Raw genomic sequence first — 24,994 nt, 5'->3', positions numbered from 1 at the left:
TCCTGATAGATTGAAGAGCCTTCTCTCATCATGTTTTTGTGTGATATAGATCATGGCCTGATGAGCAAATTGATCGGGTCTGTGAAGTATATAATTCTAATGCCCATTTTTCAATCTGTATTAGTCAAACTTGTAAGTTCCAAGAACCATATTGAACTGGTTTGACAAGGCATTTAAGTCATACAGTTGTATTGACTGACATTGTGTGTCATACTGTGTATTTATTAGAAAATCTCATACAAAATATTAATATTTATGTCGACTTGACAGATGTCCCAGCCATCAAACTAATGTTTTTCAAAGATTGTCACAACATTTGCTTTCTTCCTTGTCCTGTGGAGTTTCCTTTGCATTCCAAGACATACTGAGTTTGAATGTGAATGGTCCAGTGAGCTGCAATCTCCATAGCTGCTCTCTTTAGAGCAGAAAACTGCTCTAAAATTCTTAACTTCGGTTTATATCAATGTGCTGATTTTCATCTGACCTCAGTTTTTGTCATTTAGCAGAGTCCTTAGTTACTGTTGAAGTGGAAAATATTTCTTCATCTGGCAGTAGGACATCATACTTTTTTTTTCCCTTCTTTTTTTTCAAGTGCAGAATGGAAATAGTAATCAGATCTGTCGTCTTTTCTACCCTCTTATTAAAAGTTCCACACTGCCTATTTGGTAAAAGAACAAGATCATTGCTGGATTTCTGTTTATTCTTCATGTACCTCAAACTCCATTTTTGAGTCTGAGACATTCTGTTAATGCTTTTACTTACATTTTAATTTTCTTTCATTTTGTACCTACTTATAGGTGTACATTTCCCTAGTTTTCCTTCTTTTTGTGTTAAGGATTTCCTACAGTTCCTTATGCTTCCATTCCTATCTAGGCTTTATGCCAGCATAAGCATTAAGATTTCTTCCTGCTAACTTATCGTTTTTAAGTGGTTCTCAGATCTTAGTTATCTATTGAATTGCTGTCCTGGCTGACGTGATTCATATTTAGTTTCGCCTTTATGAACCTTATCTATTCAAGATTAGTTTGGTCTCATGGCATATAACAAATTGTTACTAGGTTATGTTTTACCTTCCCCTTAATGGTTAATTATGTTTTGTGCTGAAAATAATTCCTTCCTGTCAAGATGATGTTTAATATAAATTCCTCTTGTGTGCTCTGAAATACCCTCTGAATTAGAAATTTCAAGGTCGTTTTAATGCTGGCAGTCTGAGATTTCCAGTAGTTTAGTTAGTCTTCCAGATGGATAATGTGGCTTTCTTTCTCCTCAGTGGATTATTGATTGTTTTTTAAGCAGCTAGTTCTCTTATTCTCTGAAGTGACTCTTATAGCAGATATCACCTACTTATTACTATTACTTTTTAGTATTTTGTGCTTTATTTGCTAGTTTGTTAATCTGTATGTAAAATCCTTTGACTTTGAGCTATCAGAGACTTAGGAACAGGTAATGGAATTTGAAACACAGATAGTACACTGTATCCTTTCTTGTCTGCTTGGTCTTACTCAGTAAGTTGTGATGACAGATCTGAGAATTTTTTTCTACTGGATTTCAATAATATCAAGTGAATAAAATTCATGCTTATAAATAAGTCATTTCAGATCTTCTTGGTCATTTCTAGCACCAAGGTAAGAATTTTTTCCCTTTAAATCTGTTTGGTGTCTGGATAAATATTCTTTTTGACACTTTTATTTTGCACTCAACATGTTCTCAAATACTTATTTCATTTTCCCTCTTTTTTACTGGTTTCAAGTCTTACTCTCCTCCAGTGCTCCCTCCTCTGGAGGAACTCTGAAGGCATGTGTAATCATTCTTTCACTGTTGTGAGCAGTTTAATCCCTCTGCTTGACCCTTTCTCTGAGAAGCCAACAAGTTTTTGGCTTTTGCTTACAGTCCCAGAACACAAGATCAAGGGTGAAAGGCTCAGTTAGTTGGTGTGTGCCTGGGCTACAATCTGGCTCTGGTCAGGTGGGATAGTGAAGTAGCAGACACCTCCTGCTCCTTCTGCTTCTATCCATCAGCAGTTCCCTTTCCTACACAGAGATACAAGTGAAAAAAAATCTCTTCGCATAAAAAGTATTTTTTTCATGAGGAGTGTATTAATTCGTGGTATTTTCTCCCTGTGGAAAAGAGATAGGACTGACTTTTTTTAACCACGTGTTCTTGTCAGAAGAGTTTAGTGAGTCAACGTAGTTCTCCTCAGTGAAGGTGTTGACTGTAGCTGAGACTGTTCTCACTTGCATTTTTTCTCTCAAGTAATCAGAGATGGGCATCCTGCCATTTCTCACTTGTGTGTTCTTATAATACAGCAGCCTTTTGCTGATGGCCTGCTTAGACCAGTGAACCCTGCAGCAGGGGGTTCCCACCTACTCTTTGGTTCAGATTGCTAACCCTTCCTTCTACCCAGCACACATCGGGGTTTGTTTCCTTGGCAGCTCTCAGATGAACATAATGCACAGGAGCAGCTTGCCATCAGTGATTAGCAGGGCCGAAGGCTGGGGTTAAAGAATGAAGTTCATAGGTATTGAGAAGGGATCTTCACCGAGGATAAATATCTCAGTTCCCTTGCTGTGATGATCCACTTAGTACAAATGTCTAGTGAAGGTGTGGGTTCTGCTAACAAACACTGTATAGCTGGACCTGCTATTGTGACCTGCTGCAGACTTACTTGGCAAGTGTTACATGCCACCCCAAAGCACAGTTATTTCCTGGGCAGGCATTGCATGGCATGGTTTATCTTGAATATATAACAGTTGTGTTTAATATATTAAAGTTTTGAAATCTTTTTACTAATAAATAAAATAAATAAAATGATTGATTGCTAGGGAGTAGAAAAAGCAGAGTGGAGTGCTAAGAATTCGTGGTTTTATTCCAAGCTGAGATTTGAGCCAGACAAATGGGCATCTCTTTAGAAAGCATCAACTTTAGGGTGGTCAAACATGCTGAAAGATACCACAAATGTCCCAGTCTAGAAACTCATTAATGAGAGGCCCCTAACTTAGGGGACCATTCTGAGAATCGAAACCTTCAAGTTGTGTCTGTGCACAAATCACTGAATCTGTGCTCAGTGATATAGGATGAGACTCAGCAAGCACCAACAATGACTTGTTCCTTTCCTATATCCCTTTGAAATGCTACAGCAGTATTATTTCAAAATGTACTTCATGGTAATGGTTACAGAGTTAGTTGTCAAGTTATTTGACTCCGTGAATTTTTACTGTTTTTCAAATTATCTTCTGTCCAACATTTTCATTCTCTGATGTTACGAAAAAATGAAAATTTAAATAAAAGTGCTCTTTGCAAATGTATTGGTCACTGCATCATGAGATCTATATTATTCCACGAGGCTGCTGTGTGGAGAAGGGACAGTAGGCTGTCACTTTGGCAGGGTATTTGAAAACAGATTCTCTCCAGCAGCTGCTGCCATTCTGTCTACAGCGTATTTCTTGCCTGTCAGAAATGCAGCACCAGAGCACTTGCTGTTTATGTCTCACCCATTTGTTCTGTATTTCTTTTTGTTTTGTTTCTCCCTTTACCACAGAACAGCAAAAAAGGCTTAGTAGCCTGGCAGGTATGATGTGAAAGGTCTGCTACTCCCCAATGGCTGCCTCTGCTGGAGCAAAGCTGCTGCTGGTAGCTTGTGGAGTACCTTTAGCAAACACACTGCCCCGGAACTGCAAAGGAATATACCAAAACACTAAATTACTCATCTGTCCCTCCTAAGTCAAAAGATTTACAAATGGTTTGATTGACTTTTGCGGCTGCCTTTTGAGCCTTTAGTTTTATTCCCTTGGGGGCATATTCTCATGTTTCTCTACACATCCAGTACAGTTAGTCTCATGCGTGGTGAGGGGAGAGGAAGATAAATAAAAATCAGTGTTTACAGGACTGCAAGAGCAGAAGTATTTGTGCCAGATGTCAAGAAATATATGGCAAATTTGTAGTATACACGTATGCATGTGTGTTGCTACCCCTCTCTGCGCAGGTGTGAGAGTCTCTCCTTGAAAGATGAGCAAGTCGTTTTCATGGTCATCTTTTCCTTTCCACGCCCCAACTAGAAGCAGCTCAGTCTGCAGTGGGTGTTATAGGAACAGCGCATTATGCTGTATTATCATTCTTTGGTTGTGACCATGGTGGGGTAAATGGAGAGGTTAGAGAGAAGAGAGTCCTGGAGAGTGCCTAAGCACTTGAATTATCACAGTAGAAACCCAAGAGAACCAATACTGCATGCTCCTACTCTCCCATGTGGGCCCTGGACTAACAAAGCCTGTCCCACTAGGACAGAATCTGCCCCTGAGGCAGTTGCTGACCTGGTTGGACTTCATACACTAGGTTCCTTCAGCTGCACCCCCAGACTGTCCCTCCTCTGTGCTGCTACCCTTCTGAGGTGACAGGCTCCATAACAGCTTACAGTGGTTTCTCTCAGCTCCTTTCCTTGGTGTAGCTGTTGTCTCATCAGACACCACTCGGCTGAGAGTTTAACGCTTGCCTGCAAGTCAGAACAGGGGTTTCCTGTTGGTTTGACCCTTTGCAAGATGTTTCCCTGCATTATCAGGACCTCCTTTGTTTTCTGAACTACAGATAGCCACAGAGCAGTCTGTTATAGCCTGAAAGATCCTCAATCTGGAGGATTGTACTTTGTGGTACAGCTGGGTCTGCATCTGCTCTCAGTGTACCAGACAACCACACAAAGCTGCTGACTGCCACCTCTTCCCTGAGTTTTATGTCCTGTTGGTCACAGCAGTCAAACTCTCTTGCTGTGCAACACCACATGTTGCTGCTGCTGTTGCAAAAGGGTGGCTCAGGTGCTGTGGAGTGTGCTGACTGGTGCGATCTGGTTATTTGGGCGATTAGGCACCAGATTTGGCTCTGATCTTTAAATACCTCCAAGCCTGGTATATATCTTCGTAAACTCTCTCGAAATTATTGGAGCACCATGGCAAGTAAGTTAGGGTGACATTTAGCCATTATTCTCCAAGTTGTAGGATATTGTAGGAAATCTTTGACGAAAGATGTCTGCTTTTGTTCCTCTGTCTGCAAAGACTCATGCAACAGGTGTTGCACGCCTGAGAACCAGCACACTGAGGACCGGCAGATAAGTTGGTTCTAGTGGTTGAGTCCTATGAACCTAGGAAGGACTTACCTGGAGGGTACACAGGGAGGACTTGCCCTAACACAACTTGTGCTGTCAAGTAGGCCTTTCCTGTCTCCAGGGTTTTCAGTCCAGCTCCTTCAACCAGTTCTAAATGCACTCCAAAAATTATTTTTGAAAACTCCTTCAAAATACATTTAAGGGGCTGGTAGATTTTTGCCCTCGCTGTCATTCTAGGTAGCTCCCAGACCTTCATGTTTTAATATTAAAAATGTGAATCAAATGTTTGGCAGAAGGCCAGCATGAGCCATCTGGTGGGTTTTGTGTTTGCAAAATCATCAAAATAAAGATTTTGCTTAGATCATGGTGGTGGCACTGGGAAATCAGATTGTAATACATTTTCCCTGTTGTTTATGTCTGTATTAGGTATTTTGACTATTATCATCATAGTTTCAGATGAGGTCTGCCTGGCAAACAGCCAGCCATTTTTCCAGTGCAGGGAGCTAGGGAATCAAAGAGAAAAAACATATGTTTACCAGTCCTGTTAGAGAAGGACTTTGTGCCCTTCTCTGGCATTGAATTCTTTAGTCTGCAGAAAATAATGACTTTTCTAGACCAGAAGTCACATCAGCAGTGACAATGATAAGTAATGGAGAAAAGTTGTGACCTTTCCTAAAGTTTGCATCCTCTCCCCATCCCCATACAAAAACCTGCTTCCTTTTGGTCCCCAAGGTCATGGAAGAATGGTCTAGTTTCAGTTGCTCTTTTCATGTGCAATTCCTAGAGGCTGAGTAAAGAGTCCCAAATATGTCCTACAAAATGGAGAATTCTGTACACCAGGGACATAGAAGACTGTACACATAGGGAGGGGGAAAAGGATGAAAATGCCAACCAAGGATTTAATAGATGCTTTGCCCCATTTTGAACATTTATAAACGTTACTATTTTACATAAACATATATTGTTTTGTTTTTATCTTAAAGAGGAGGAAAATTTAAAGGTTGATGGTAATTTCAAACCAACCTTTTAAATGCAAATCCTTCAGTACTGAATTGCACGGGGCAGAATTGTGTTTGCTCAAGGTACCAACAGATCAATGCACTGCTATGCATGAGCCTTTCCTCTGATATCTGGCCCTTTCAGATTTCTGCACATTTAATGGCTTTGGGCAGTATGGTGATGTGCATGTGAATAAACATCTCTCTCTCTCTTCAATGCATGCAGTGACGTAAAAATGATAGGATTTGGCAAAGTCTTGATGAGACAGACTGTAAAATTACAGATATTTCCTCTTCAAGAAATCCACATAGAAGAAATTCTTGACTGAGCCTAAGAGTTGCTGAGCTGCAGCTCTCCAGGGCATAGTAGAGCTTCAGAGTAACCTGAAATCCCTAGATTCCTTGGCCAGTGGTGGTGCCTGCTGCTACCTCTGAGTGTCAGTTGGACTGCGTCAAGGAATTCCAGTTTGGAAGCAAGTCCGAATTCCAGTTTTGGAAGTGGTCTGAAGCAGTTAGTTACTATTTCCCTCCATCTTTATGCAGACTTACGTGCAATCATATGTCATATGTGTGCATGCATGCACAGAAATTAATTGAAACATCATATACTGACTGTAACAAAAGGGATTGTCAGGCAGGTGAGTGCAAGCTGTTAAAAAGTAGTGCCCCACTGCCACATAGGATGCTCCTTTAGATTGAGAACACCAGCAGAATAAAGATGTCCAGGAGACTTATCGCTGGTGCTTTTTGATGAAGAATGAGATTGAAGAGTTGCTAATTAGTCAAAGGGACACAAAACCCCAACTCTCAAACACTCCTTGAAAATAAAATTTTCCCTTGTTTTATATGATAGCTGAGACTGTTGTGAAATGTGTGACAGTAACCACCTGAGAGATGCAAGCCTGCTTTTACTGGCATCAGACAGTTTCCTGGGAGATTTCCTTCAATCCAGCTTCTAACCACAGTTAGCAGTGACACAGTCTGTCTCATCAACTACTTGCTGGGATTTTTGCCTTAAAAGAGCAGAATATGGTGATGTGGTGAAATGCTGGGATGAGATAACAATCCCCCATTGTCATTTCCAGATTCAGTGCCAGACAGATTAGTTTCTGATAAAGTTGATTCAGCACTCACACGGGACAAGCTGGTTCAGGAGACAGTGCCAAGTGAGAAGAGATCAATGGAGGAAAAGAGAAGCACTATCAAGAGCCCTCACCACATGGCTGATACCTCCGTTGATGATATTGGGATTCCACTGAGGGTAAGACAACACTGAGCATGCGGTTGATGGATAAAACTTGGGCTCGATTCTGCCTACCTTAGGACGAGGGAATTCACTAAAGATGCAGAGATGTAAGGGAAGATAGAATTCTAGTTTCAATGTATTTTATGATGAATGATTCCATTTGCTATCAATGACCTGTTTCAGCTGCCTCAGGGGGAAAGAAAATTAAAAATTAATATTTCTTCTCATAATATTTGAAAATACTGTCTTCTGCTCCTCTGTTTCTTTCACAGCTATCAGCTGAAGGAGAGTTTTGTCTCATTTTAGCCATCTTAAAGGCAGATATCTCTTCTGTACAACATTTTTAGGTTCTTTCAGTGTTCAGGGGAAATTATGAAAAAAACTATTAACCTGTTCTTACGACTGTTATGTGGAGTGAATTGAACACTAAATGTTTCTAACTGTCCATTGAATACTTAGGAAATTGGTATGTATAACTAAAATAGGCAAGGTGCCTAATTTTAGATGTCAAATCAGATTAATATGCAAAACCTTCCACACAATCTGCAGTTCTATAGAAGTTACAACCTGCCTCTGCAAAGTTTGTACTTTATTAGTAACTTGAGTGAAACCTATAGCTTTGTTACGTATGAGATTGTGTATCTTGAGGGAAATCACTCATATTTCAGAGTATTAACATCATATAGCCTTCACATAGCAGAGCATAAACCTTTTTCATTTCTGGAATATTTGTAATGACTTTGAAAGGCTGGTAGAAATCATTGTTGTGATGATTTATTTTTATTTTTCCAATAGAATACAGACAGATCGAAGGACTGGTACAAGACGATGTTCAAACAGATCCACAAGCTAAACAGAGGTACTGTAGCACAGATAGTTTTTATTTACTTTAATAGACTACCTTGATGACATTTTGTTTCATTCATGTGAAAAATTGTACTGGATGTTAAATAAAAGCATTTTATGTTAACTAGTGTTTGCTCTGCACCACAAAACTCAACTAATGTATTTAAAATCTCTGAAGTCAAAGGTGAGAGAGCAGTGAAGTCCAAAGAAAGGTCTGAGTTGTTCTGAAACGTGAACTGTAGTGCCCTCATGAAATCAAGTGTACTATTTGAGACCAGAAAGATGATAATAATTCCATAATTGTAGAAAATAGATCCCTGAACTCCTGTTTTAGCAGACAACCCCATCCCACACACTTTTAAAGGACAGTAGGTTATCCCTGAAACTCCTCTGTGCATAAGAGAAAACTTTTTACACTGTAAAGCTTTAGTATCTTCACTACAAAGTGATGTGAAGTTCACTGAAACTAATGGAAAGGTTTCCATTGATTTTTTTATGAGTTCAGAATCTGAACTCTGCTTTTTCAAAACCTTACGCTTTTTCCTTTCAAAACCTGGAATTGTGGTGAGAACTTGCAAACTTTGTGGTGGTGCACTTCAGGAGATTCCCACCTTGGGGCACTTCTGTGCCCGACTGCTGATACATTCAGATTTTTCTTCTGTGTGAGAAATGGCTGCAATAGCATTTGCAAACTGAGCCCTCTGAACAGCCTGATGTGCAGGCAGATGCAGTTCAGATCTGTGCTTATATAATAAAATGTAGAGCATGCAAAACTGGAGCTGTATTTGGTGCTGCAGGTGCTGTCATGATGAGCTTTATGCATAATTAAATGCTGTGTTATGTTGAATGGAATGAGGAGTTGAACAGTTTCCTAATCCTACTGCTCCTAACAGAGGTTCTTCAGCTCAGCCAGAGCCCGTGCTCAGATGGAGGAGAATGAGTACAGTTCCCTTGGCTTTCAGGATCTCTCATAAGGCCCAGACATGCAAGGCAGCAGTGAGCAAAGAGGCATTCTAGGTTGTGTCATGCTAGAAGATCAGCATGAGAGGGCCTGTTCTGCAGTCAGCTTGAATGGATTCTTGTCTTGCCCTTTTCCCCCTTTAAATCTGTCCTCTTTGTTCTTTTTTGCAAATCATGTTCCTCTCCTTAGACACTCCTGAAGAAAACCCTTATTGCCCTACCTACATATTTCCTGAACTTCCTGAAATCCAGCAAAAAACTGAAGGTACCAGAAGTTTAGTCAGAGTATCTGTTGTCTTGTGCTTTGAGTTAACTGTACTATAGCACCCTAATAGTAACTAGATTCAGGTTCTAGCTTTCTGTTACCCACGTGTTACATTACACTGGCTGGAAATTCAGTTATGCCCAGTATATCTTCTTACGTGATGCATAAAATAACTAAATCTTTGCTAATCCATTAATCTTTTTTTAAAGTATGATGCCAACTACACTAGTGTTATTAAAGTAGGCAATAAAATCATATAGTGATAGGAAATTGGGGGATGAAGCAGGACCTCCACTTCATTGTGGATAGTCTCAAAATCCACTGCTTTTCTCTGCTGCAGAAGACAATCCTTATTCTCCTACATACCAGTTTCCTGCGTCTACTCCTAGTCCTATCTCTGAAGGTAATCATAAAGGTCCATATATATTTTTCTGCACAAATGCTGCCTTATCCATTTATTTTCTTCCCCGAGTTTTTTCTAGTTGCTGAGCGTTGTGCTGCCTCATAATGATTTGCTGCACTCTAAGCGATGCCTTGACTGTATGATGCCCTTTTGGCTTTGCAGTGCTCCTCTGGCTTTGTAACTGGTATTTGACTAATGCTACAGACTTGGGGTTTGCTTGGTTTTATGCGCTTATCAGTTGTGCGTGCAGTGATTATTTAACATGTCTAGATTGCTGACTTACATATAAAGATGTTTAACTGAGATTTCTCTCCCCTCCTTTCAGATCAATAAATTTCGCTAACTATTTGCTTCTGGTTTTTAATATTAACAGTGTTAGGGCCAGATCCAGAATGTCACTGAAGCCTATTGGTAAAAAGGCTGCTTGCTTCAGTGGCTTTTGGATCGGTCCCTCAGTACAGTCTTTTAAAATAAACATAACTTGGTAACATAGGTTCAGGGCTGGCCTTAGGTGCACTTGGCATATCTAGGCAAGGACAGAGTTTGAAGGTCTCATCAGCACATCTCGCAGCTTGAAATAACACTGTCTTTATCTCCTCGTGTGCTCAGCAGATTCCTTTTAACTTCATATTCAAATCAGAATCCTTTGCAGTCGTATTTCAGGGATGAGGAAATAGCATCTGCTGCAGTGTTAATCATGTAACTGTGCAAAACACTTATATATGAGAAACAATGGAATCTGCTGCACACATTGGGCGTACAAACATTTCCTGATTGGGAAAGTTGTTGGTGACAGCCTTGTTGACTTGGTGCTTTGGTGACACTTTAGATCCTGCAATGTAGGAACTTGCCTACTTAGCCTGTGCCTCAAGCCAACCCTGGTGAGACTGTTAATCAACCATTTCATTCAATGTTCATATTAAACATCTGGTGGGGATTGTGTAAGAAGAAAGCATATAATATGAGCTGAGATGCTCAAAGAAGACAAGGAGATGTAAGGTGCATTACACTGTTAAAATGAACCTGGACAAAGTGTAATACAGGTGTCTAAGATACTTGATAATTTCTTGGTGAAACCTATTAGGTGAAGAGTCCTGCCTTGCAAATCATAATGCAGTGTAAGTTATTTTCTATTAGCAGAATGGTATGTGGGTATGGATGAGAGAGAAACAGTTTCAGTTATTAATGGATAAAGGAGTTTTACAGAGAAAATGTCCTTGTTCATAATGAGGTTTGAACATTTATTTTACTTGCCTGAACTAACATAGTTTGCAAAACCTACTATGGTAATATATTAAGAGTCTGATTTCCCATAAATGTCTCCTGTGCACTTACAAATGTGCATATGAAAGTTATGTGCTGTTTAGGTAGTTGAAACTTTATTGGACCTAACACTATTTTTTATTCTCAATACATTGAGAAACATTTCTCTAATATTTGCTTGGATTCTTTCCTTGGTAAGGAATATATGATGATGTAGATTATTTGGAGTGTGGGTGGGAGCCTCAATTTCATACAATTAGAGTCAGATTGGATTGATGCATAGGATCTCCTAGAAATATCAAGATTTGGGCTCCTCTCTAAAGTATATTTAGAGTCTCTAGAAACCCAACCCTGCAGATTCTCTAGGTTCTGCAAGGAACAGCCTCTTCTCTTTAAAGGAATCAGATTTTGAAATGACAGACTGTTGATACCCTGCTCCATTAAGGAGGGTCCCACAGATAGAATGAAGCTTTGAGAGACAGGAGATGTTGTCTTAATGCTTAATTCTGATTTACTTTTTAATGTTATCAAGTCGTTCCAGATTTCTGTGTTTCAGTATTTCTTGCTGTCAAAAGGAAAGAAATGTAAACATTCTTCTTGATAAGATACTCAGAGACAAAACATACCTGTTCTCCTTATTATTTTAGATATTAGAATAATAAAAATTGGAAAATAGCAATTATCTGAAGTGAATTTTTTATTATATGGTATTTTTGTTTGAATGATGAGCTACAATAAATATTGACATTTCTCTTCAAGTAAGTAAATCAAATTATTTTTTATTGATCACCAGCACTAAGTAGGATTATTAGAGGTGAATGAATGGTTGTGAAGATAGTATTAGACATTTGTTCATCTGTATTGGTAGGGACTGAGAGTTTTTTGATTTACCAAGTATTTTGCTATCTGAATAGAACAAACTTATATGTAAGAATACCAGTCAATTTTGTCAACAATTCAGTATAATATAAATATTTGTTTTCTGTCATTAAGATTTAAAATACAGGAATTGGCCAGAAAATTGACCTTTTCTATTTTTTAAGCCTGAAAGTTATGATAAGCACACCAGAGTCAGTAACTATCTTTTTGGAACTTAAACCTTCTGATTAATTCACCAAGAGAACTAAAGAAGAGTGGCTAAAGTTAAGACTTCCCCGAGCCTTCCTGAAAGGCCTGATTAAAGCTTGAGTGCAATTTCAGGTCAGCTGTGTTAGCCAGATTGTTTTTCCAGCAGATGAGATTGGCTTTAGCAGCTGATTGATATTCTCCTTGATAGAAAATTTGGAAATTGTTTCAATCTGTTGATTGACAGCACTAAATTCACGTAACACTTTCTTAGAATGTTCTTTTATCTACCTCATTCTACCATCATCGATTTTTTTTTTTTTTTGTCTTTTTATCTCTGTCACACTAGTGGTTTCTTCGCAGGGATATTACTAATACTTTTGCTCACAGCTCTCTTTACAGTCACAGAATCACAGAATATTCTGAGTTGGAAGGGACACACAAGTATCATTCAGTCCAACTCTAATCCCTGCACAGTACAGCCCAGTAATCACACCGTGTGCCTGAGAGCATTGAGCTCTGTCAGGCTTGGAGCTGGGACACTGCCCTGGGGAGCCTGTTCCAGAGCCCAGCCACCCTCTGGGTGAAGAACCTTTTTCTGGTATCTTACCTAAACCTCCCCTGACACAACTTCAGACCATTCCCTTGGGTTATGTCACTGGTCACCAGAGTGAAGAGATCAGTGCCTGCCTTTCCACCTCCTCTTGTGAGGAAGCAATAGACTGCGATGAGGTCTATGACCTCAGGTATGGTCTTCTCCAGGCTGAACAAGCCAAGTGACCTCAGCCACTCCTCATAAGGCTTCCCCTCAAGGCCCTTTACCATCTTTGTTGCCTTCCTTTGGATATTCTCTTAATAGCTTAATGTCTTTGTTATATTGTGGTGCCCAAAACCGCACACAGTACTCAAGGTGAGGCTACACCAGTGAGAGTAGAGTAGTCCTTGCATTGTACTTTCATGCATTTTGCCTTGGAAGTCCTGTACATGTCTCTCATACACACATCCCTGCAAGTTTTAATCCTCATCTGCAGAGAAAGGGACCTATGGGTCCAATTTTCGGGACTGATCGCAACTCCCCTGCTACTACCTGCAATTCACAGAGGATTCATTCCAAAGCCTGTTTAAGATGGTGGAAGGATACCACTAGGTTTTTTATCAAGTCAGTCTTCTCTGACCGTCATCTGTAGAGTAGAAGGTGGTGATGTGGCCACCCTCCCTTCTTTTTGGGCACATCTGCATTGTGCACTACAGTACCATGTTATCTTTGAATAAGGCATCGTGTGGTTCCATGGCCCAAGGTAGCAGTTGTGTCCTGGAAAGGACATTGCTGTGTTGATGCAGTGTAGCACTGTCACTGTCAAAAAGAGAAAGTTGTTCAGCTTGGGGGCCAGACCACACCACTCTGTTACACTGATGTCATTCCTAGCTCTTTTAGAGCTGTGTTAATATCTCTATACACATTCTATACCTCTTTGCTTTTATAAGCTCTTCAGAACAAGAACTGTCACTTGGCCCAGGTTTATGTGTATGTTTTGTGCCAGAAACATCATCTGTGCCTAGAAGATCATCTGAGTCAGTGACTATGCTTCAACTTGGTATGCAAGTTAATACAAGAAAGGTGTCCCAGCAATTATCATATATAATTGGGAGCAGGAATCCTCAGCTCTATTCCTATGTCTAGCACCTAATAAGTTATTTTAATCATATACTGTGACTTTTAGATCCTCTATTTATCTTTCAGCTTTTAATAAAGTGGATCTCATTTTAGCTTTTAATAAAGTGTACAACCCATGATGTACAGGAGTTTTATGATAAAAAGAGATTGTTTAGATTCTAAAGTGCTTAGAGAGCCTGGAGAAAAGTATTAGTGTAAGTAGTATGTTAATATTTATATCTAATCTAGGAATTATATTTAAATGCAATTTAAACCTCATTGGGATTTTATTTTTTAGGATCCTCTCCCCGTGGTAAGTATTGGGCATATCACTCAAATTATGGTGAATGTATTAGTAGGGAAAATGAAAGGGTTTTTGGTCCTTCTTCTTTGGGGCTTTTTCAGCTCACGTGCAAAATGCTTTTGTCTTTCAGATGAAGATTCTGATTCATACTCTCCTCGTTATTCCTATTCCGAGGACAGTAAGTAATTCACATGTCTTGTTTAATCTGTCAAACAGAAAGGGCATGTAAAGTATGTATTTATTTGCCTCCTATCCAATTCACCAATATTCCTATTTCTGACTTATCATGCAGGCAGAACCCAGCTTTCAGTTCCCCGATCCAAGAGTGAGATGGACAATATTGATTCAGAGATGGTTGTAAAGAGGTCTGCCACTTTGCCACTGCCAAACCGTACTTCATCACTGAAATCAAGCCCAGAAAGGTGACCTGAACTGAGATACATATGGATACATACTGGAAGAATATCTGAAAGCTGTGAATGGGAAGGGGACAAAAGTGGAAGCTTTCAGTCCACTACTGCAGTTAAACTTTTTTGGGAAAATGGATATATAGTTTTTACCCCAAGTCTTCTACTAGGCAGCAGTGAACTCCTTCATTATCATAGCCCAGTCCTGCATTCCATCTGTCTTTTTTATCAGATATCACACAGTTTGTTGCATAGTCTCCTGCCTGGATGAGGAGTGTTTCCTTGGGTGTCATGCCTGTACAGTGCCTACCACATAGGTACAGTGGAAACTCTTGGCTCAGTGTGATACTATAAAGTCACTTCAGAATATAAGCAAGTAGACATAATTGCAGAGAAGCAAAATTTGGATCTACATTGAACCTTGATAAAAACTTTGTTACATTTTTCATCTTTGAGAGGTTCCACTCACATGAACTTTACTGGAAGTAGGTTCTAGTTAGCAGTGTCATTTATGATCTTTCAGGATGACTTTTTTGCTTTGTTTATTACCATGTGTTTTATACCTTTCTGTAACAGTAATGAATGCACTTACCAAGTGAAGGGAAAGCAGAATGAGCAATGAATATTTTATGTCCTGTTGAATTTTCTCAGCTATTGAACTGTGCCTTACTCTTTCATGAACTTCCACAGGCTCTTAATGTTTTTCATTTGCTGCCTTGCTGCAAATGAGCAATGCTGTAATTTGAGATTGCTGATTTAGTGAGCATCTCAGGTCACCAGATCAGGAGACAAAATTTACTGATACAACATGTCTTCCTGACACAGGAATTCAAGGCATAGTGTCTGTCCTCTGAGAAAACTCTTGCAAGTGAAAGGATTACAATAATTAGTGCTTCCTATTATCTAGTGGCAAAAGAGTATTTCAGTAGGGAGAATTTTTCCTGGGGTTGGAATCTTAAGCAATCAAGTTATTCTGGATAGCAAAAATCAACCTTGTTGAAATTAGTACAGTGTTTGTAAGCCAGTCATTTCGGCTGTCATCTTGCCTTACTTTAGAAAGAAAAAAAATTAAATTGGTTGTCTCTGTCTCTCATCAGCCAGTGGAGAGAGTTTGGGCTCTGAAACTCAGTGGTTTGTTCCTATCCTAACCAGATCAGTAGGGTAGGAAATGTGGAGCAGTGGTTTTGGTTAGATGCCTCCCTTTTGTTTGGTGAATGATAGGTAAGATGAATCCACATACACATTGCCCATCAAAGAGAACATGTCAGGAGCAAAATCAAAATTAGTTTACCATCTTAAATGGCCTGATTTCTGGGGGTTTGTGGGGGCATTTGTTTTTCTGCATGAGGTGTTTGAGTATATTAATTTTCAGAACAGCTGGACATTGTAGGATATGGACCCTGAATGCTTTGTAACTATTGTTGTCTGAACTATGCCAGTGTAGACACTGCACAACATTTTAGTGGTTTGGGTAGTCATCTTTAGATATGCCAGTCTGAGAGAATTCATTCATGTCTCTAGAAGAGACTTCCTCTTGGACTCAAGAGTGCTCCCAGAATCCAGAGCAGTGGTAGTCAGGTAATCAGTAATGTGGCTAAAATGAAGAAGTTTATCAAAAGAAATTTAATCTGAGTTTTGCTCTGTTCATATTTTTGAGTTTAGTTGAAGCCCATCATTAAGCTATTTCCGATGAGGAAAGATTTGGAAATCTCAAAGTTTATTGAAAGTACTTGGAATAACCCCCCTCTGCTCCAATGGTTTCAGCAGCTGAGCTGTATCAAACTCTGCTTGCTATAGATAAAAAATATATGTCCGGAGCCCTATCTGAACTGTTCCTCTTGCAACAGACTCCTTTTCAAGATTAAAAATGTACCCTGATTAAACCATAATTAATGGAGAAAAGTGTCTGTCAAAATGAAGTGTTTGTCTCCATAGAAACCACAGAATTTTGGATTAATTGATCTTTTTTCTCAGGACGGACTGGGAACCTCCAGACAAGAAGGTGGACACCAGAAAATATCGTGCAGAACCCAGGAGCATTTATGACTATCAGCCAGGAAAGTCCTCCGTTCTGAACAATGAAAAGATGGTAATGTTTGATTTATCCTAGTTTGTGGCTTTACCCTGCGATTATGAAATACTCTCCAAATGCTTGTCTGGTTCTATTCGGATGGGATTCCTTATGCTTACATTGCAGTGCTCGTGTGATAGATTTTGAAAACTGTTCTGCATAACTTCCTAACATTTTTGTTCTCTATAGAGCGAAATCCAGGGGGACTGAGAGGTTTCTTTCCTTTTGGACGTGTTGTTTTCCGTGTTAAGTATGGATCACTAACCCTAGTTTTTAATCCGTGTTTGACACTGTGACCTGTTCAGCAGCTGTTTTGCCAGCTGTACTTTTTCTAGGGCACAGCATTAGTTGATGCAGGAAGGTTGAAGGCATTATGCAACAAAGCAGGCAGGTTCAGTTTCTTTGTTCGTCTGATGCTTTAAACACTGATCTAGTTTTTAGAATGCCTGTAATGTGCCTCAGTGGATGCCTCTGAGGTGCATTAGGACATGGCCATCTCCCCTGGGGTGCTTTCTTCATCAGTTGGATCTCACCACTTCTGTGGCAGGGGTGGCAGGATTGAAAGGGAGCTAGCTCCCCAACTATGCCAGAAGGTAACCTAGAGTATTAAGCAAGCTGTTACCAATTTGAGTATGAAATTAGTAAGCAATGCTGTGAATTGTGACAGCTAGGGGACATAAAAAAGTCTCTTCCTGAAGCCTTGGCTGAGAACACTTGACAAAGAACAGGGCAGAGAGGTAATGCTAACCTCATCAGCCAATCCTGTGTAAATCACCACAGATCATTTAAGATGTCCATCAGTGGTGCAAGTGTGACACTGTAAGTGCTGGAAAATACTGAATGATGTTAGTCATGTATAGCAAGTTTTGTACATAAAGATATAGTTCTATATAGACATTAATTTGAAGGATTCAATTAGAAGTGCTAATTGCATGTGAGATTCAAAATGTAAACTGGACTTTGTACCTTAACAGCTCAGGCACTGATCTATGCATGAAGTAGGTAAAGGAATGCTCCTGGAAAACCTGCCAAGGATTTTACATAAGAATGAATAGCAATTTAAATCGATAGAAATGTAAGAATCAAATCTAATCTGGGACCTGACATTTCTCCTTAGTATTTTGGTGGGTTTTCTTTTTTCCTTCCAAGTGCAATCGAGGTCCATCACTTTTTGAAGATCCTGCAACCAACTTCTTTTCACACCTGTGTCCCTTCACTGACTTCAACAAAGTTGCTCCTTATGGGAGCATGATCCTAGTGCCTATTCAAAGGGGCGGTGGATGACTCCCTCTTGATACTATTGGGCATTGCCTCAGCCCATTAGAGAAGTGCCAGTGAGGAGTGGTTTGAACATGGTATGACAACTCCATTCCTGCAGTCCATCCTGGAACAAGATTTCTGCTGACTTAAGCGGCAATTTTGTCTCACGGTAAACAGACAAGATTAAAACTTGTGGCAAAAGGCCGGCTTCATCTGTGTACTTAAGCATTTGCAAAAGGTCTGTCATCACCAGTGGCACTGTTTACATGTTCAGACTTCATCAGACACTTAACTGAACTGTGGAGTCAGAGTCTATAAGCCACAAGCAGGACCATCATCAGCATAATTGAGAAAAGTTGTACGTACAGAGCTCGTCAAAACCAAGATGAATGTGATAGCTGTGTTACTTCCAATGTTTTTTATGAGCTTTAATTTAAAGAAGGTCTTCACAGTCTCCATCAGTCTCATTAAATATAACAGTAGTGGTTAGTGACTAGATCTTTCAAGAAGGGTGAAGGAGATTTGTGGATATCTCCTAGTAATCTCCTAGCTGTGATTATCAGAATCCCAACCCAAAAACTATTTCAGATCAACGAAGAGCCTCCTGTTGACATCAGTGCACTTTGTTTTAATGTAAAGGCAGTTATATAAGAAGATGAGTGCTTTTAGTTGGAGTGCAGTAAATAAAAAATGGAGGCATTGATTCTATTCTGCCTTTAAGAAATAGCCAAATGATTCTCCAGGCCATCAGGCATCAAACATGATGTAACTATTTATCTTACAGATTGAAGCATTGCCTCTCATTCAACATCAATCCTGAGCTCTTGTCCCAGAACCTTTTTTGTGATGCTAATGGCTGTGTCAGAGTCTGGGATGTCTAAGTCCAGCACTGTTGTCAGCTGCCTCAGTAACACCATCACAGAACAATTTCCATGGGACACATGGTGCCTCTGTGTGGCTCATTGCTTATTGTGATGGAGTACTTGGGATCACACTAGCAAATCAGACATAATGTGTTTATATTTTTAATGCACCGAGATCCATTATGTCTAAGACTAATGTACTAAGATGTACTGAAATGCAAGAATTAGCTAGATATCTTTTGGGGAGTGGCATTTCATAAGCCTCAGCAATGGACTTTTATTCTCTTACCTTACTAGTAGTGTTTTTAAACAGCTACAACTATTTCAACTTTTTTTTGTTTCATTAAAACAGATGGTATGAACGAAAGGGAATTTCCTTTTCAGCTGTACTGTTTTCTGTCTTGTCTGGTTTTCCTTCACTGTAATTTTGTCTGATACTTTAACATTTATTTGTGAGGAAACGTAATATTGTCGCTCTATCCATCCCTTCAGAGATCTTTCAGGATGCGCTCTCTCTGACTTGTGTCTCATTTGATTTAGAAAACCACCTTCCACTCTGTTTGCAGTGTATAGAACAGGGTTTCTCACATATTCATGTGCTGTTAAAGATGCAGTATCTGATTCAGGTCTCACTAAATCTCTCTTTTTTTAATCAAACAACAATTTAAAAAAAATTTAAAGTACATGCAGCTTTGGACTTGATGAAAGTGTCTGACAGTAGGACTCCTTGACTCCCAGCTCTTCCATTGAGTCTTCCTGTGACTCTGGGCAAGCTGCATAATCTCTCTCTATGTGGGTCTCCTGATCTGTAAAATGCAATTCATTCATATTCATGTTGCTCACAATGATGCTATTAGGCTTAACTGATGTTTGCAAAGAAATTCATGGCCTTTATGAGAGAGGTGCTATAGAAATGCCAAATTATAAGGCTAAATATCTACATTTCAGAATGGAAACCATAGGATCTGCATCTCTAACAGTCCCTTTCTGTGTATTCTTTGCATAATGTTATCCTTCTCTCTCTTCCATTCCCCTATCACCAACTCCTTTAGACTCGGGATATAAGCCCAGAAGAGATAGATTTAAAGAATGAACCTTGGTATAAATTCTTTTCGGAATTGGAGTTTGGGAAACCGGTAAGTTTGATAGTTGCAATGACCAATGAAGTCAACCTGACTTTTTTTTTTTTTTAATGATTGTCACATCTCTTTGCTAGGCCCTAAACCCGAAGCAGCTGTCTTACTCATATAAAGATGTGATTGTACGTAACGTCATCCTGGTACTAATGTAAAGCAGCTGTTCTGTGGCCACTTTTAGGATTTTGAGGCCATTTGCAAACATTTCCCACCTTCCAGCACCATGTATCAACAAGGCAATGTTTTCTCACACACCATAGTTCAAACTGCATTTTTGTTGTTAATGTTAGAAATAATATCCTATTCTCATTATTCAAAGCCTCTGTTCTCCCTCTGCCTAACAAGATCTAGGATAGCTGAGAGGTAGCTTTAAGTCAAGGAGAATCATTTATTCCTATCCCTGGCTTGTAAACTGTAAGTCAGTAATTTCCAACTATCCATAAACAGATCACAACACTTTTTTTTTCCTGATCATTTCCCTGTGCATGTAGCTGCCCATTGCCTAAATAGAGGGCATCAGCTTGTGTTGAATAGCCCTTGCCATTCCCTGAAACCAAAGGAGTCTGAGAACAGCGTGCTTTCTTTTCAAATGGACCTGTGTTGCTCTGTGTGGAGAGAGGGGGAAAAAAAAAAGCCTTGATTTCCCCTCTGGAAAAGGATGAACCAAAGCTTAATTATTCGGTGGGACAAAGGACATTTTGATGGAGGGAACACATCAGTGGTCATGGCTACTGCAAAAAATACGACTTTAAAGCATTTTATGGCCTGGTTCTTACTGATTAAACACTATTAAGTTCGTTACTAAATACTGTTTAATAAGCTACTCTTACTGCACCAGGGGGTCAATATCAGCCTCTCACATGTATTGGAGCATAGTGGTTGGTTGTTGCTTCTCCTTCCTCCTTGAGGTCAGTTGTCAAATTCCCATACACTCTGTTTTTGAGTGCTGCTGAGATTTCCCTGCATGTACAACAAAACAGAAATATGTTTTAAGGTTCAGTACTGTCTTCAGAGGCAACTGCACATGAACACCAGAGAGCAGGTTTTCTTTAAATCTAGTCTTTGTTCTGACAGAAGTGTCAAAGTTCCTCTGCACAGAATGTAGCTGCCTGGAGTTGAGTGCTCACTCCAATCATGTCATAGAAATATAGTGTAATTTTTGCTGAGAAGCAAACATGTACAGTGGTTGGGTAGTACATTCTTTCACAGAAAACTATATTTTATAGCTATGGACCTTCCATCCTAAGCTAAGGAAGGAGCTACAGCAATGCTGGAGATGAGACCCCCTAATTTTTAGGCGGTAGAAGTCAGATAAATCTCACCTCACTGAGGCTTTTAAGTGTTGTGAGTATAAGGATTTAACCCTTTACAAGTTGTCATGGTTTAAGATTTCCACAGTGAGAAGAAACCCACTTATCTTTGCTCACGTAATTAATAGCTATATGCTTTTGCAATGAGTGGAGGCTTGTCATCTCTATGGTCTTTTGACTTAGCATGAGTTAATTGAAAATGTGTCAAAGAAAGGAGAGCATTTGTGCCCTTGGTCCTTTCTAGGTGTGGGGGTATACCTGTTCCTTAGAAGTGTGAATTTGTACTTTCAGTCAAGCAGCCTTGGCCTTATTTCCGAAGAGAGCATCTCAGGCTACACCAGCAATCCGTCTTGTGTTCAGCAGAGCATCTGTTCTAGTGACAGGTCCTCTGCCTTGCTCAAGGCACTGTTGTTAAGTGCTGCTTTCTTACAACTTGCCTTGAAACGATATCCCATGTCAACTTGCTCCAGCTCCACAGCCGTGCAGCCATGCTCCCCAAGAACTATGCCAGCTCCTGAATGTCGTACTCTGTAAATAGTTTTTCGACATCAGGCACTTGAATTCAGGATGCCATCTCAGACTTTTATAGCTAGCAAAGGCCTCTCTGAGCTTCATTATCACAGCCAAAAGAGCATGCTTTTTGTAGCTTTGCTCACTCCAGTCATGGGAGGGCCAGATTTTTGTGACCAGCTAGTGGCTAAGCCTCTCAGCTGAGAGTTTCAACTGATACTCACTAGCATCTGGGCTTTTCAAAGATTTTTCACAAAATAAGAACAAAGTCTCTTTGAGCATATCAATGAGAGGTGCATATCTGGTGAAATGAGGATGCTATCTTGGCATTATTTGGATAGGAGTGTCAAGACAAAGGTCTTTCACTTTGAATAATCCTACCTGTTATTTGCATGGGCATTCAAATAGGAAAATCCTATTTTGAAATTGGCACCTTCACCTGTAGGATGAATTTTAAATTACTAGTTCCCAAACTTTCGTGTTTGCCACTCTCTCCACCAAAAATCACCACAAACAAACCCCCAAACCAGTGAAATACAAAATAACAAATCTGCATTCTCATTGCCCCACAATGCCACCACTGGAAAATCAGCCATTTGTTCACATGGTATGTATTCATAGTCTGACGCAGGTGGGAAAGATTTTCCCTTTTCTTTATCAAAGGCCCTTGTATTATCCTTTCCTTTTGAAAGAAGAATGAGCAAAACAAATGCTTTTTATGACTATGTGTTTTTTTCCCCATTTTGTTTTGGTTTTATGTTAAGAACGCTTTAACGAACAGCTGTGGGCTCCCTCGGAGAGTCCAAAAATCTGTAGAGCACCCTGCAAAAATAAAAATTTCCTCCCATACTACTGAAAACAGCCCCTCCCAGACTGCATGTATGTTCCCTTTTGCCCCCCATGATTTCTTGATATTTGTGCTATAGCAGATTTATCCGTCTTTCTCTCTCTCTTTCTCTGTTGTGATTTGTTGTTTTTTTATAATTTCTTTTCAGTGTTGATGCAAATCCCCTTTTGTATTCCCCCTCTGTTCTAATCCAGTTTCCATATTCTCTGTGATGTCTTTCCTTATCTTCATTTCCTCATTTCCTTCCTCTGCTTTCCATCAGCCTCCAAAAAAGATTTGGGATTATACTCCTGGAGATTGCTCTATCCTTACTAGAGAGGATAGAAAGGTAATTGTGTCTCATGCACTACAGCATCCAGCGTGTATGTATGTGTGTATGTGGTTTTTTGTTTGGGTTTTTTTTTTTGTAACATTGCTTGGGTTTTGTGTGCTTGTGAGTGATTTTTTTTTAATTGGGCTTGAGCTCATTAGCCTAACAATTAAGTAGCTAGTAAATTGATTTAATAAACAATTCTTAAATCATAATCAGCTGTAATTTAGAGTGGTGGTTTTGCTATCTTGACTTGCAATGATAATTATACTAACAGCATAATGCATATTGTTACAGTATCTTTTTTTTTCTTACAGGTGGGTTTTATAACTTTATGGTTTGTAGAAATAGATTCTAGCAGGCCTGTGCATCTCTTGATTTGAATGTTAAGTGCTTAAAACAATTTCCTCTGTAATGATTGAAACATGATTAATTGCTAGTGAATTTCTGTGTATTGTTCATACCACCTTCATCTTTTTTTCAATTAAAAAGGCTCGCTTTTTTTTTCAAAATTAACATTCCTTTGGTTTCCCCTAACCCTAAGCATTATTTTCCCATTCTTCTTCTCCTTCTTTAACCAGACTGATCTAGAAAAAGACCTCTACCTCTACCAGACTGAGTTAGAGGCAGATTTAGAAAAAATGGAGAAGCTTTATAAAGCGCCACATAAAAAGCCACAGAAGGTATTTCCTATTCTTTTCATGCTGCCAATCCCTGTTTCCAAACTCTCTGCTCTAATCTATTCACTGCTGGATGATTATTAAATGAGGTTGGGATAAATAATGGCTCTGACCGTTCTGACTGCATGGCTTGCTGTGTCGCTGTCAGAAATAATAGAACATGATGCTGAGAATCCGGCTTGAAATCCATTTCAGATACAGTGATTTCCTCTCTCCCCCATTTGCTTTCAGCTGCCCCCCACCCCCATCTCAGTCCCCCTTTCGGGTTTAGAGTTCAGTGTCTGCAAAAAAAACCCTCTCTATTTTTCACATGAATAGGCAGCAGCAATCAGCTTAAAATTCTTGGTTGGCGTGTCACGTCATCATCTCGTGCCTTTCAAGCGTGTTGCCATCTACCCTCCCTTCATACAAGCTCTGCTCTGTGCTAGGAGCTCACGCCTACCCAAGATTTTGGATATTCCCAAGAGATTTTACACAATTTTCCTTACACTGCACCTTGTCGTGGCCTTCTAGGGCAGGTCAGCTGCAGCTGCTGCTTCGAGGGTCTGCAGGACTCGAACCATGAAATGATAGATTAATTGGTAACACGCCATTTTTTCTATTTTTTTCTGTTGTTGATTTTTTTTTTTTGAAGCTGCGGCATTTCACCAGGACTTGAAAAAGCTGCTTTATCAAACCCAAGATTTGCTTTTTCTTCTTACATGGGAATCCTCACATATATGAGGGGACACCAGATAGAGCATTTCTGCTAAAATTGTCTTCAATTTTTAAATAATGTGCCTAGGAAGTGTTAGATGGATTTAAAGCAAGCGGATAAGAACTGGCTTTTGCTATTGAACCTGTGCAGCTGGCATTGCTTCTCTTAAGTAAGGAAACTGAACTGAAATGTTGCTTTTCTTATTAGAGCTTTGATATTTTTTTGAACGCTGAGGAATGTACTCTGCTGCAGAAATGTAATATACCTTTAAAGCAAAGGCGGGCAGTGACCGGCCGGGGGAAAAGCTTGGGGAAATAATTATGAGCATGTGTCTCCTGGTCATGGCCCAGCTGGTTATCTCTTCTTGCTTTTGGCTTTATTCACAATGACTCATTTGCAGACAAAAGAATAGGCACTGCGAAAAGGCATCGGCTGTGCTAAAAACCTGTCACTGCCCTGAAGGAACTCAGAAATCGTTGCTTTTCTGCAAAGACACTGGCAGCTTAAACTGCATTTTAGACTTAAACCCCAGTGTCTCCTATAGGCTAATATTCAAGCAATAGATGGAAAATTACTTAAGCAAGCCTTTTTTTTTCTTCTCACGTATAAGTGCGTATCAATGACTCCTTTGTTTGGACTTTTGCAGAATACGGCAGGTGTTACTCCTCTGGAAACTTCCACAGACCATTCTTCCTAGTAAGTTTTTCAGTTGCTTTTTGATGTCTCTTTTGCGGTCTGAGGTCATGTAGGACAGGGGTTTGTGAACTGGAAATGGGTTGGCTTTATTTTTTGGGGATGGATATAGGCAAA

The 24,994-nt window shown here is 39.7% G+C and overlaps 1 protein-coding gene across 12 annotated transcripts in view; it reads left to right on the top strand.

The window, feature by feature from the left end:
* The window catches only part of SORBS1 (sorbin and SH3 domain containing 1), a 77,883-nt gene that overhangs the window by 24,669 nt on the left and 28,220 nt on the right, over positions 1–24,994 (top strand). For 4 of the 12 annotated variants that reach the window (XM_039391450.1, XM_039391455.1, XM_027719595.2 and 1 more), the window contains 12 exons: positions 3,539–3,568; positions 7,173–7,348; positions 8,129–8,192; positions 9,330–9,404; positions 9,745–9,807; positions 14,224–14,271; positions 14,386–14,515; positions 16,475–16,589; positions 19,747–19,830; positions 22,760–22,825; positions 23,389–23,490; positions 24,831–24,880. In XM_039391450.1, the coding sequence (XP_039247384.1) occupies positions 3,539–3,568; positions 7,173–7,348; positions 8,129–8,192; positions 9,330–9,404; positions 9,745–9,807; positions 14,224–14,271; positions 14,386–14,515; positions 16,475–16,589; positions 19,747–19,830; positions 22,760–22,825; positions 23,389–23,490; positions 24,831–24,880 (1,003 nt within the window). Of the gene's footprint in view, positions 1–3,538; positions 3,569–7,172; positions 7,349–8,128; positions 8,193–9,329; positions 9,405–9,744; positions 9,808–14,223; positions 14,272–14,385; positions 14,516–16,474; positions 16,590–19,746; positions 19,831–22,242; positions 22,258–22,759; positions 22,826–23,388; positions 23,491–24,830; positions 24,881–24,994 lie in introns of all 12 variants that reach the window. The other 8 variants (XM_039391456.1, XM_039391459.1, XM_039391457.1 and 5 more) reach the window with 6 other exon arrangements.

Source organism: Pipra filicauda, unplaced genomic scaffold (genome assembly GCF_003945595.2).
Source record: "Pipra filicauda isolate LSUMZ 115617 unplaced genomic scaffold, ASM394559v2 scaffold96_size2947999_pilon, whole genome shotgun sequence".
NCBI classification, from domain to species: domain Eukaryota; kingdom Metazoa; phylum Chordata; class Aves; order Passeriformes; family Pipridae; genus Pipra; species Pipra filicauda.
Note: the sequence above shows the minus strand (reverse complement) of the source record. Positions and strands in the feature narration are given on the sequence as shown.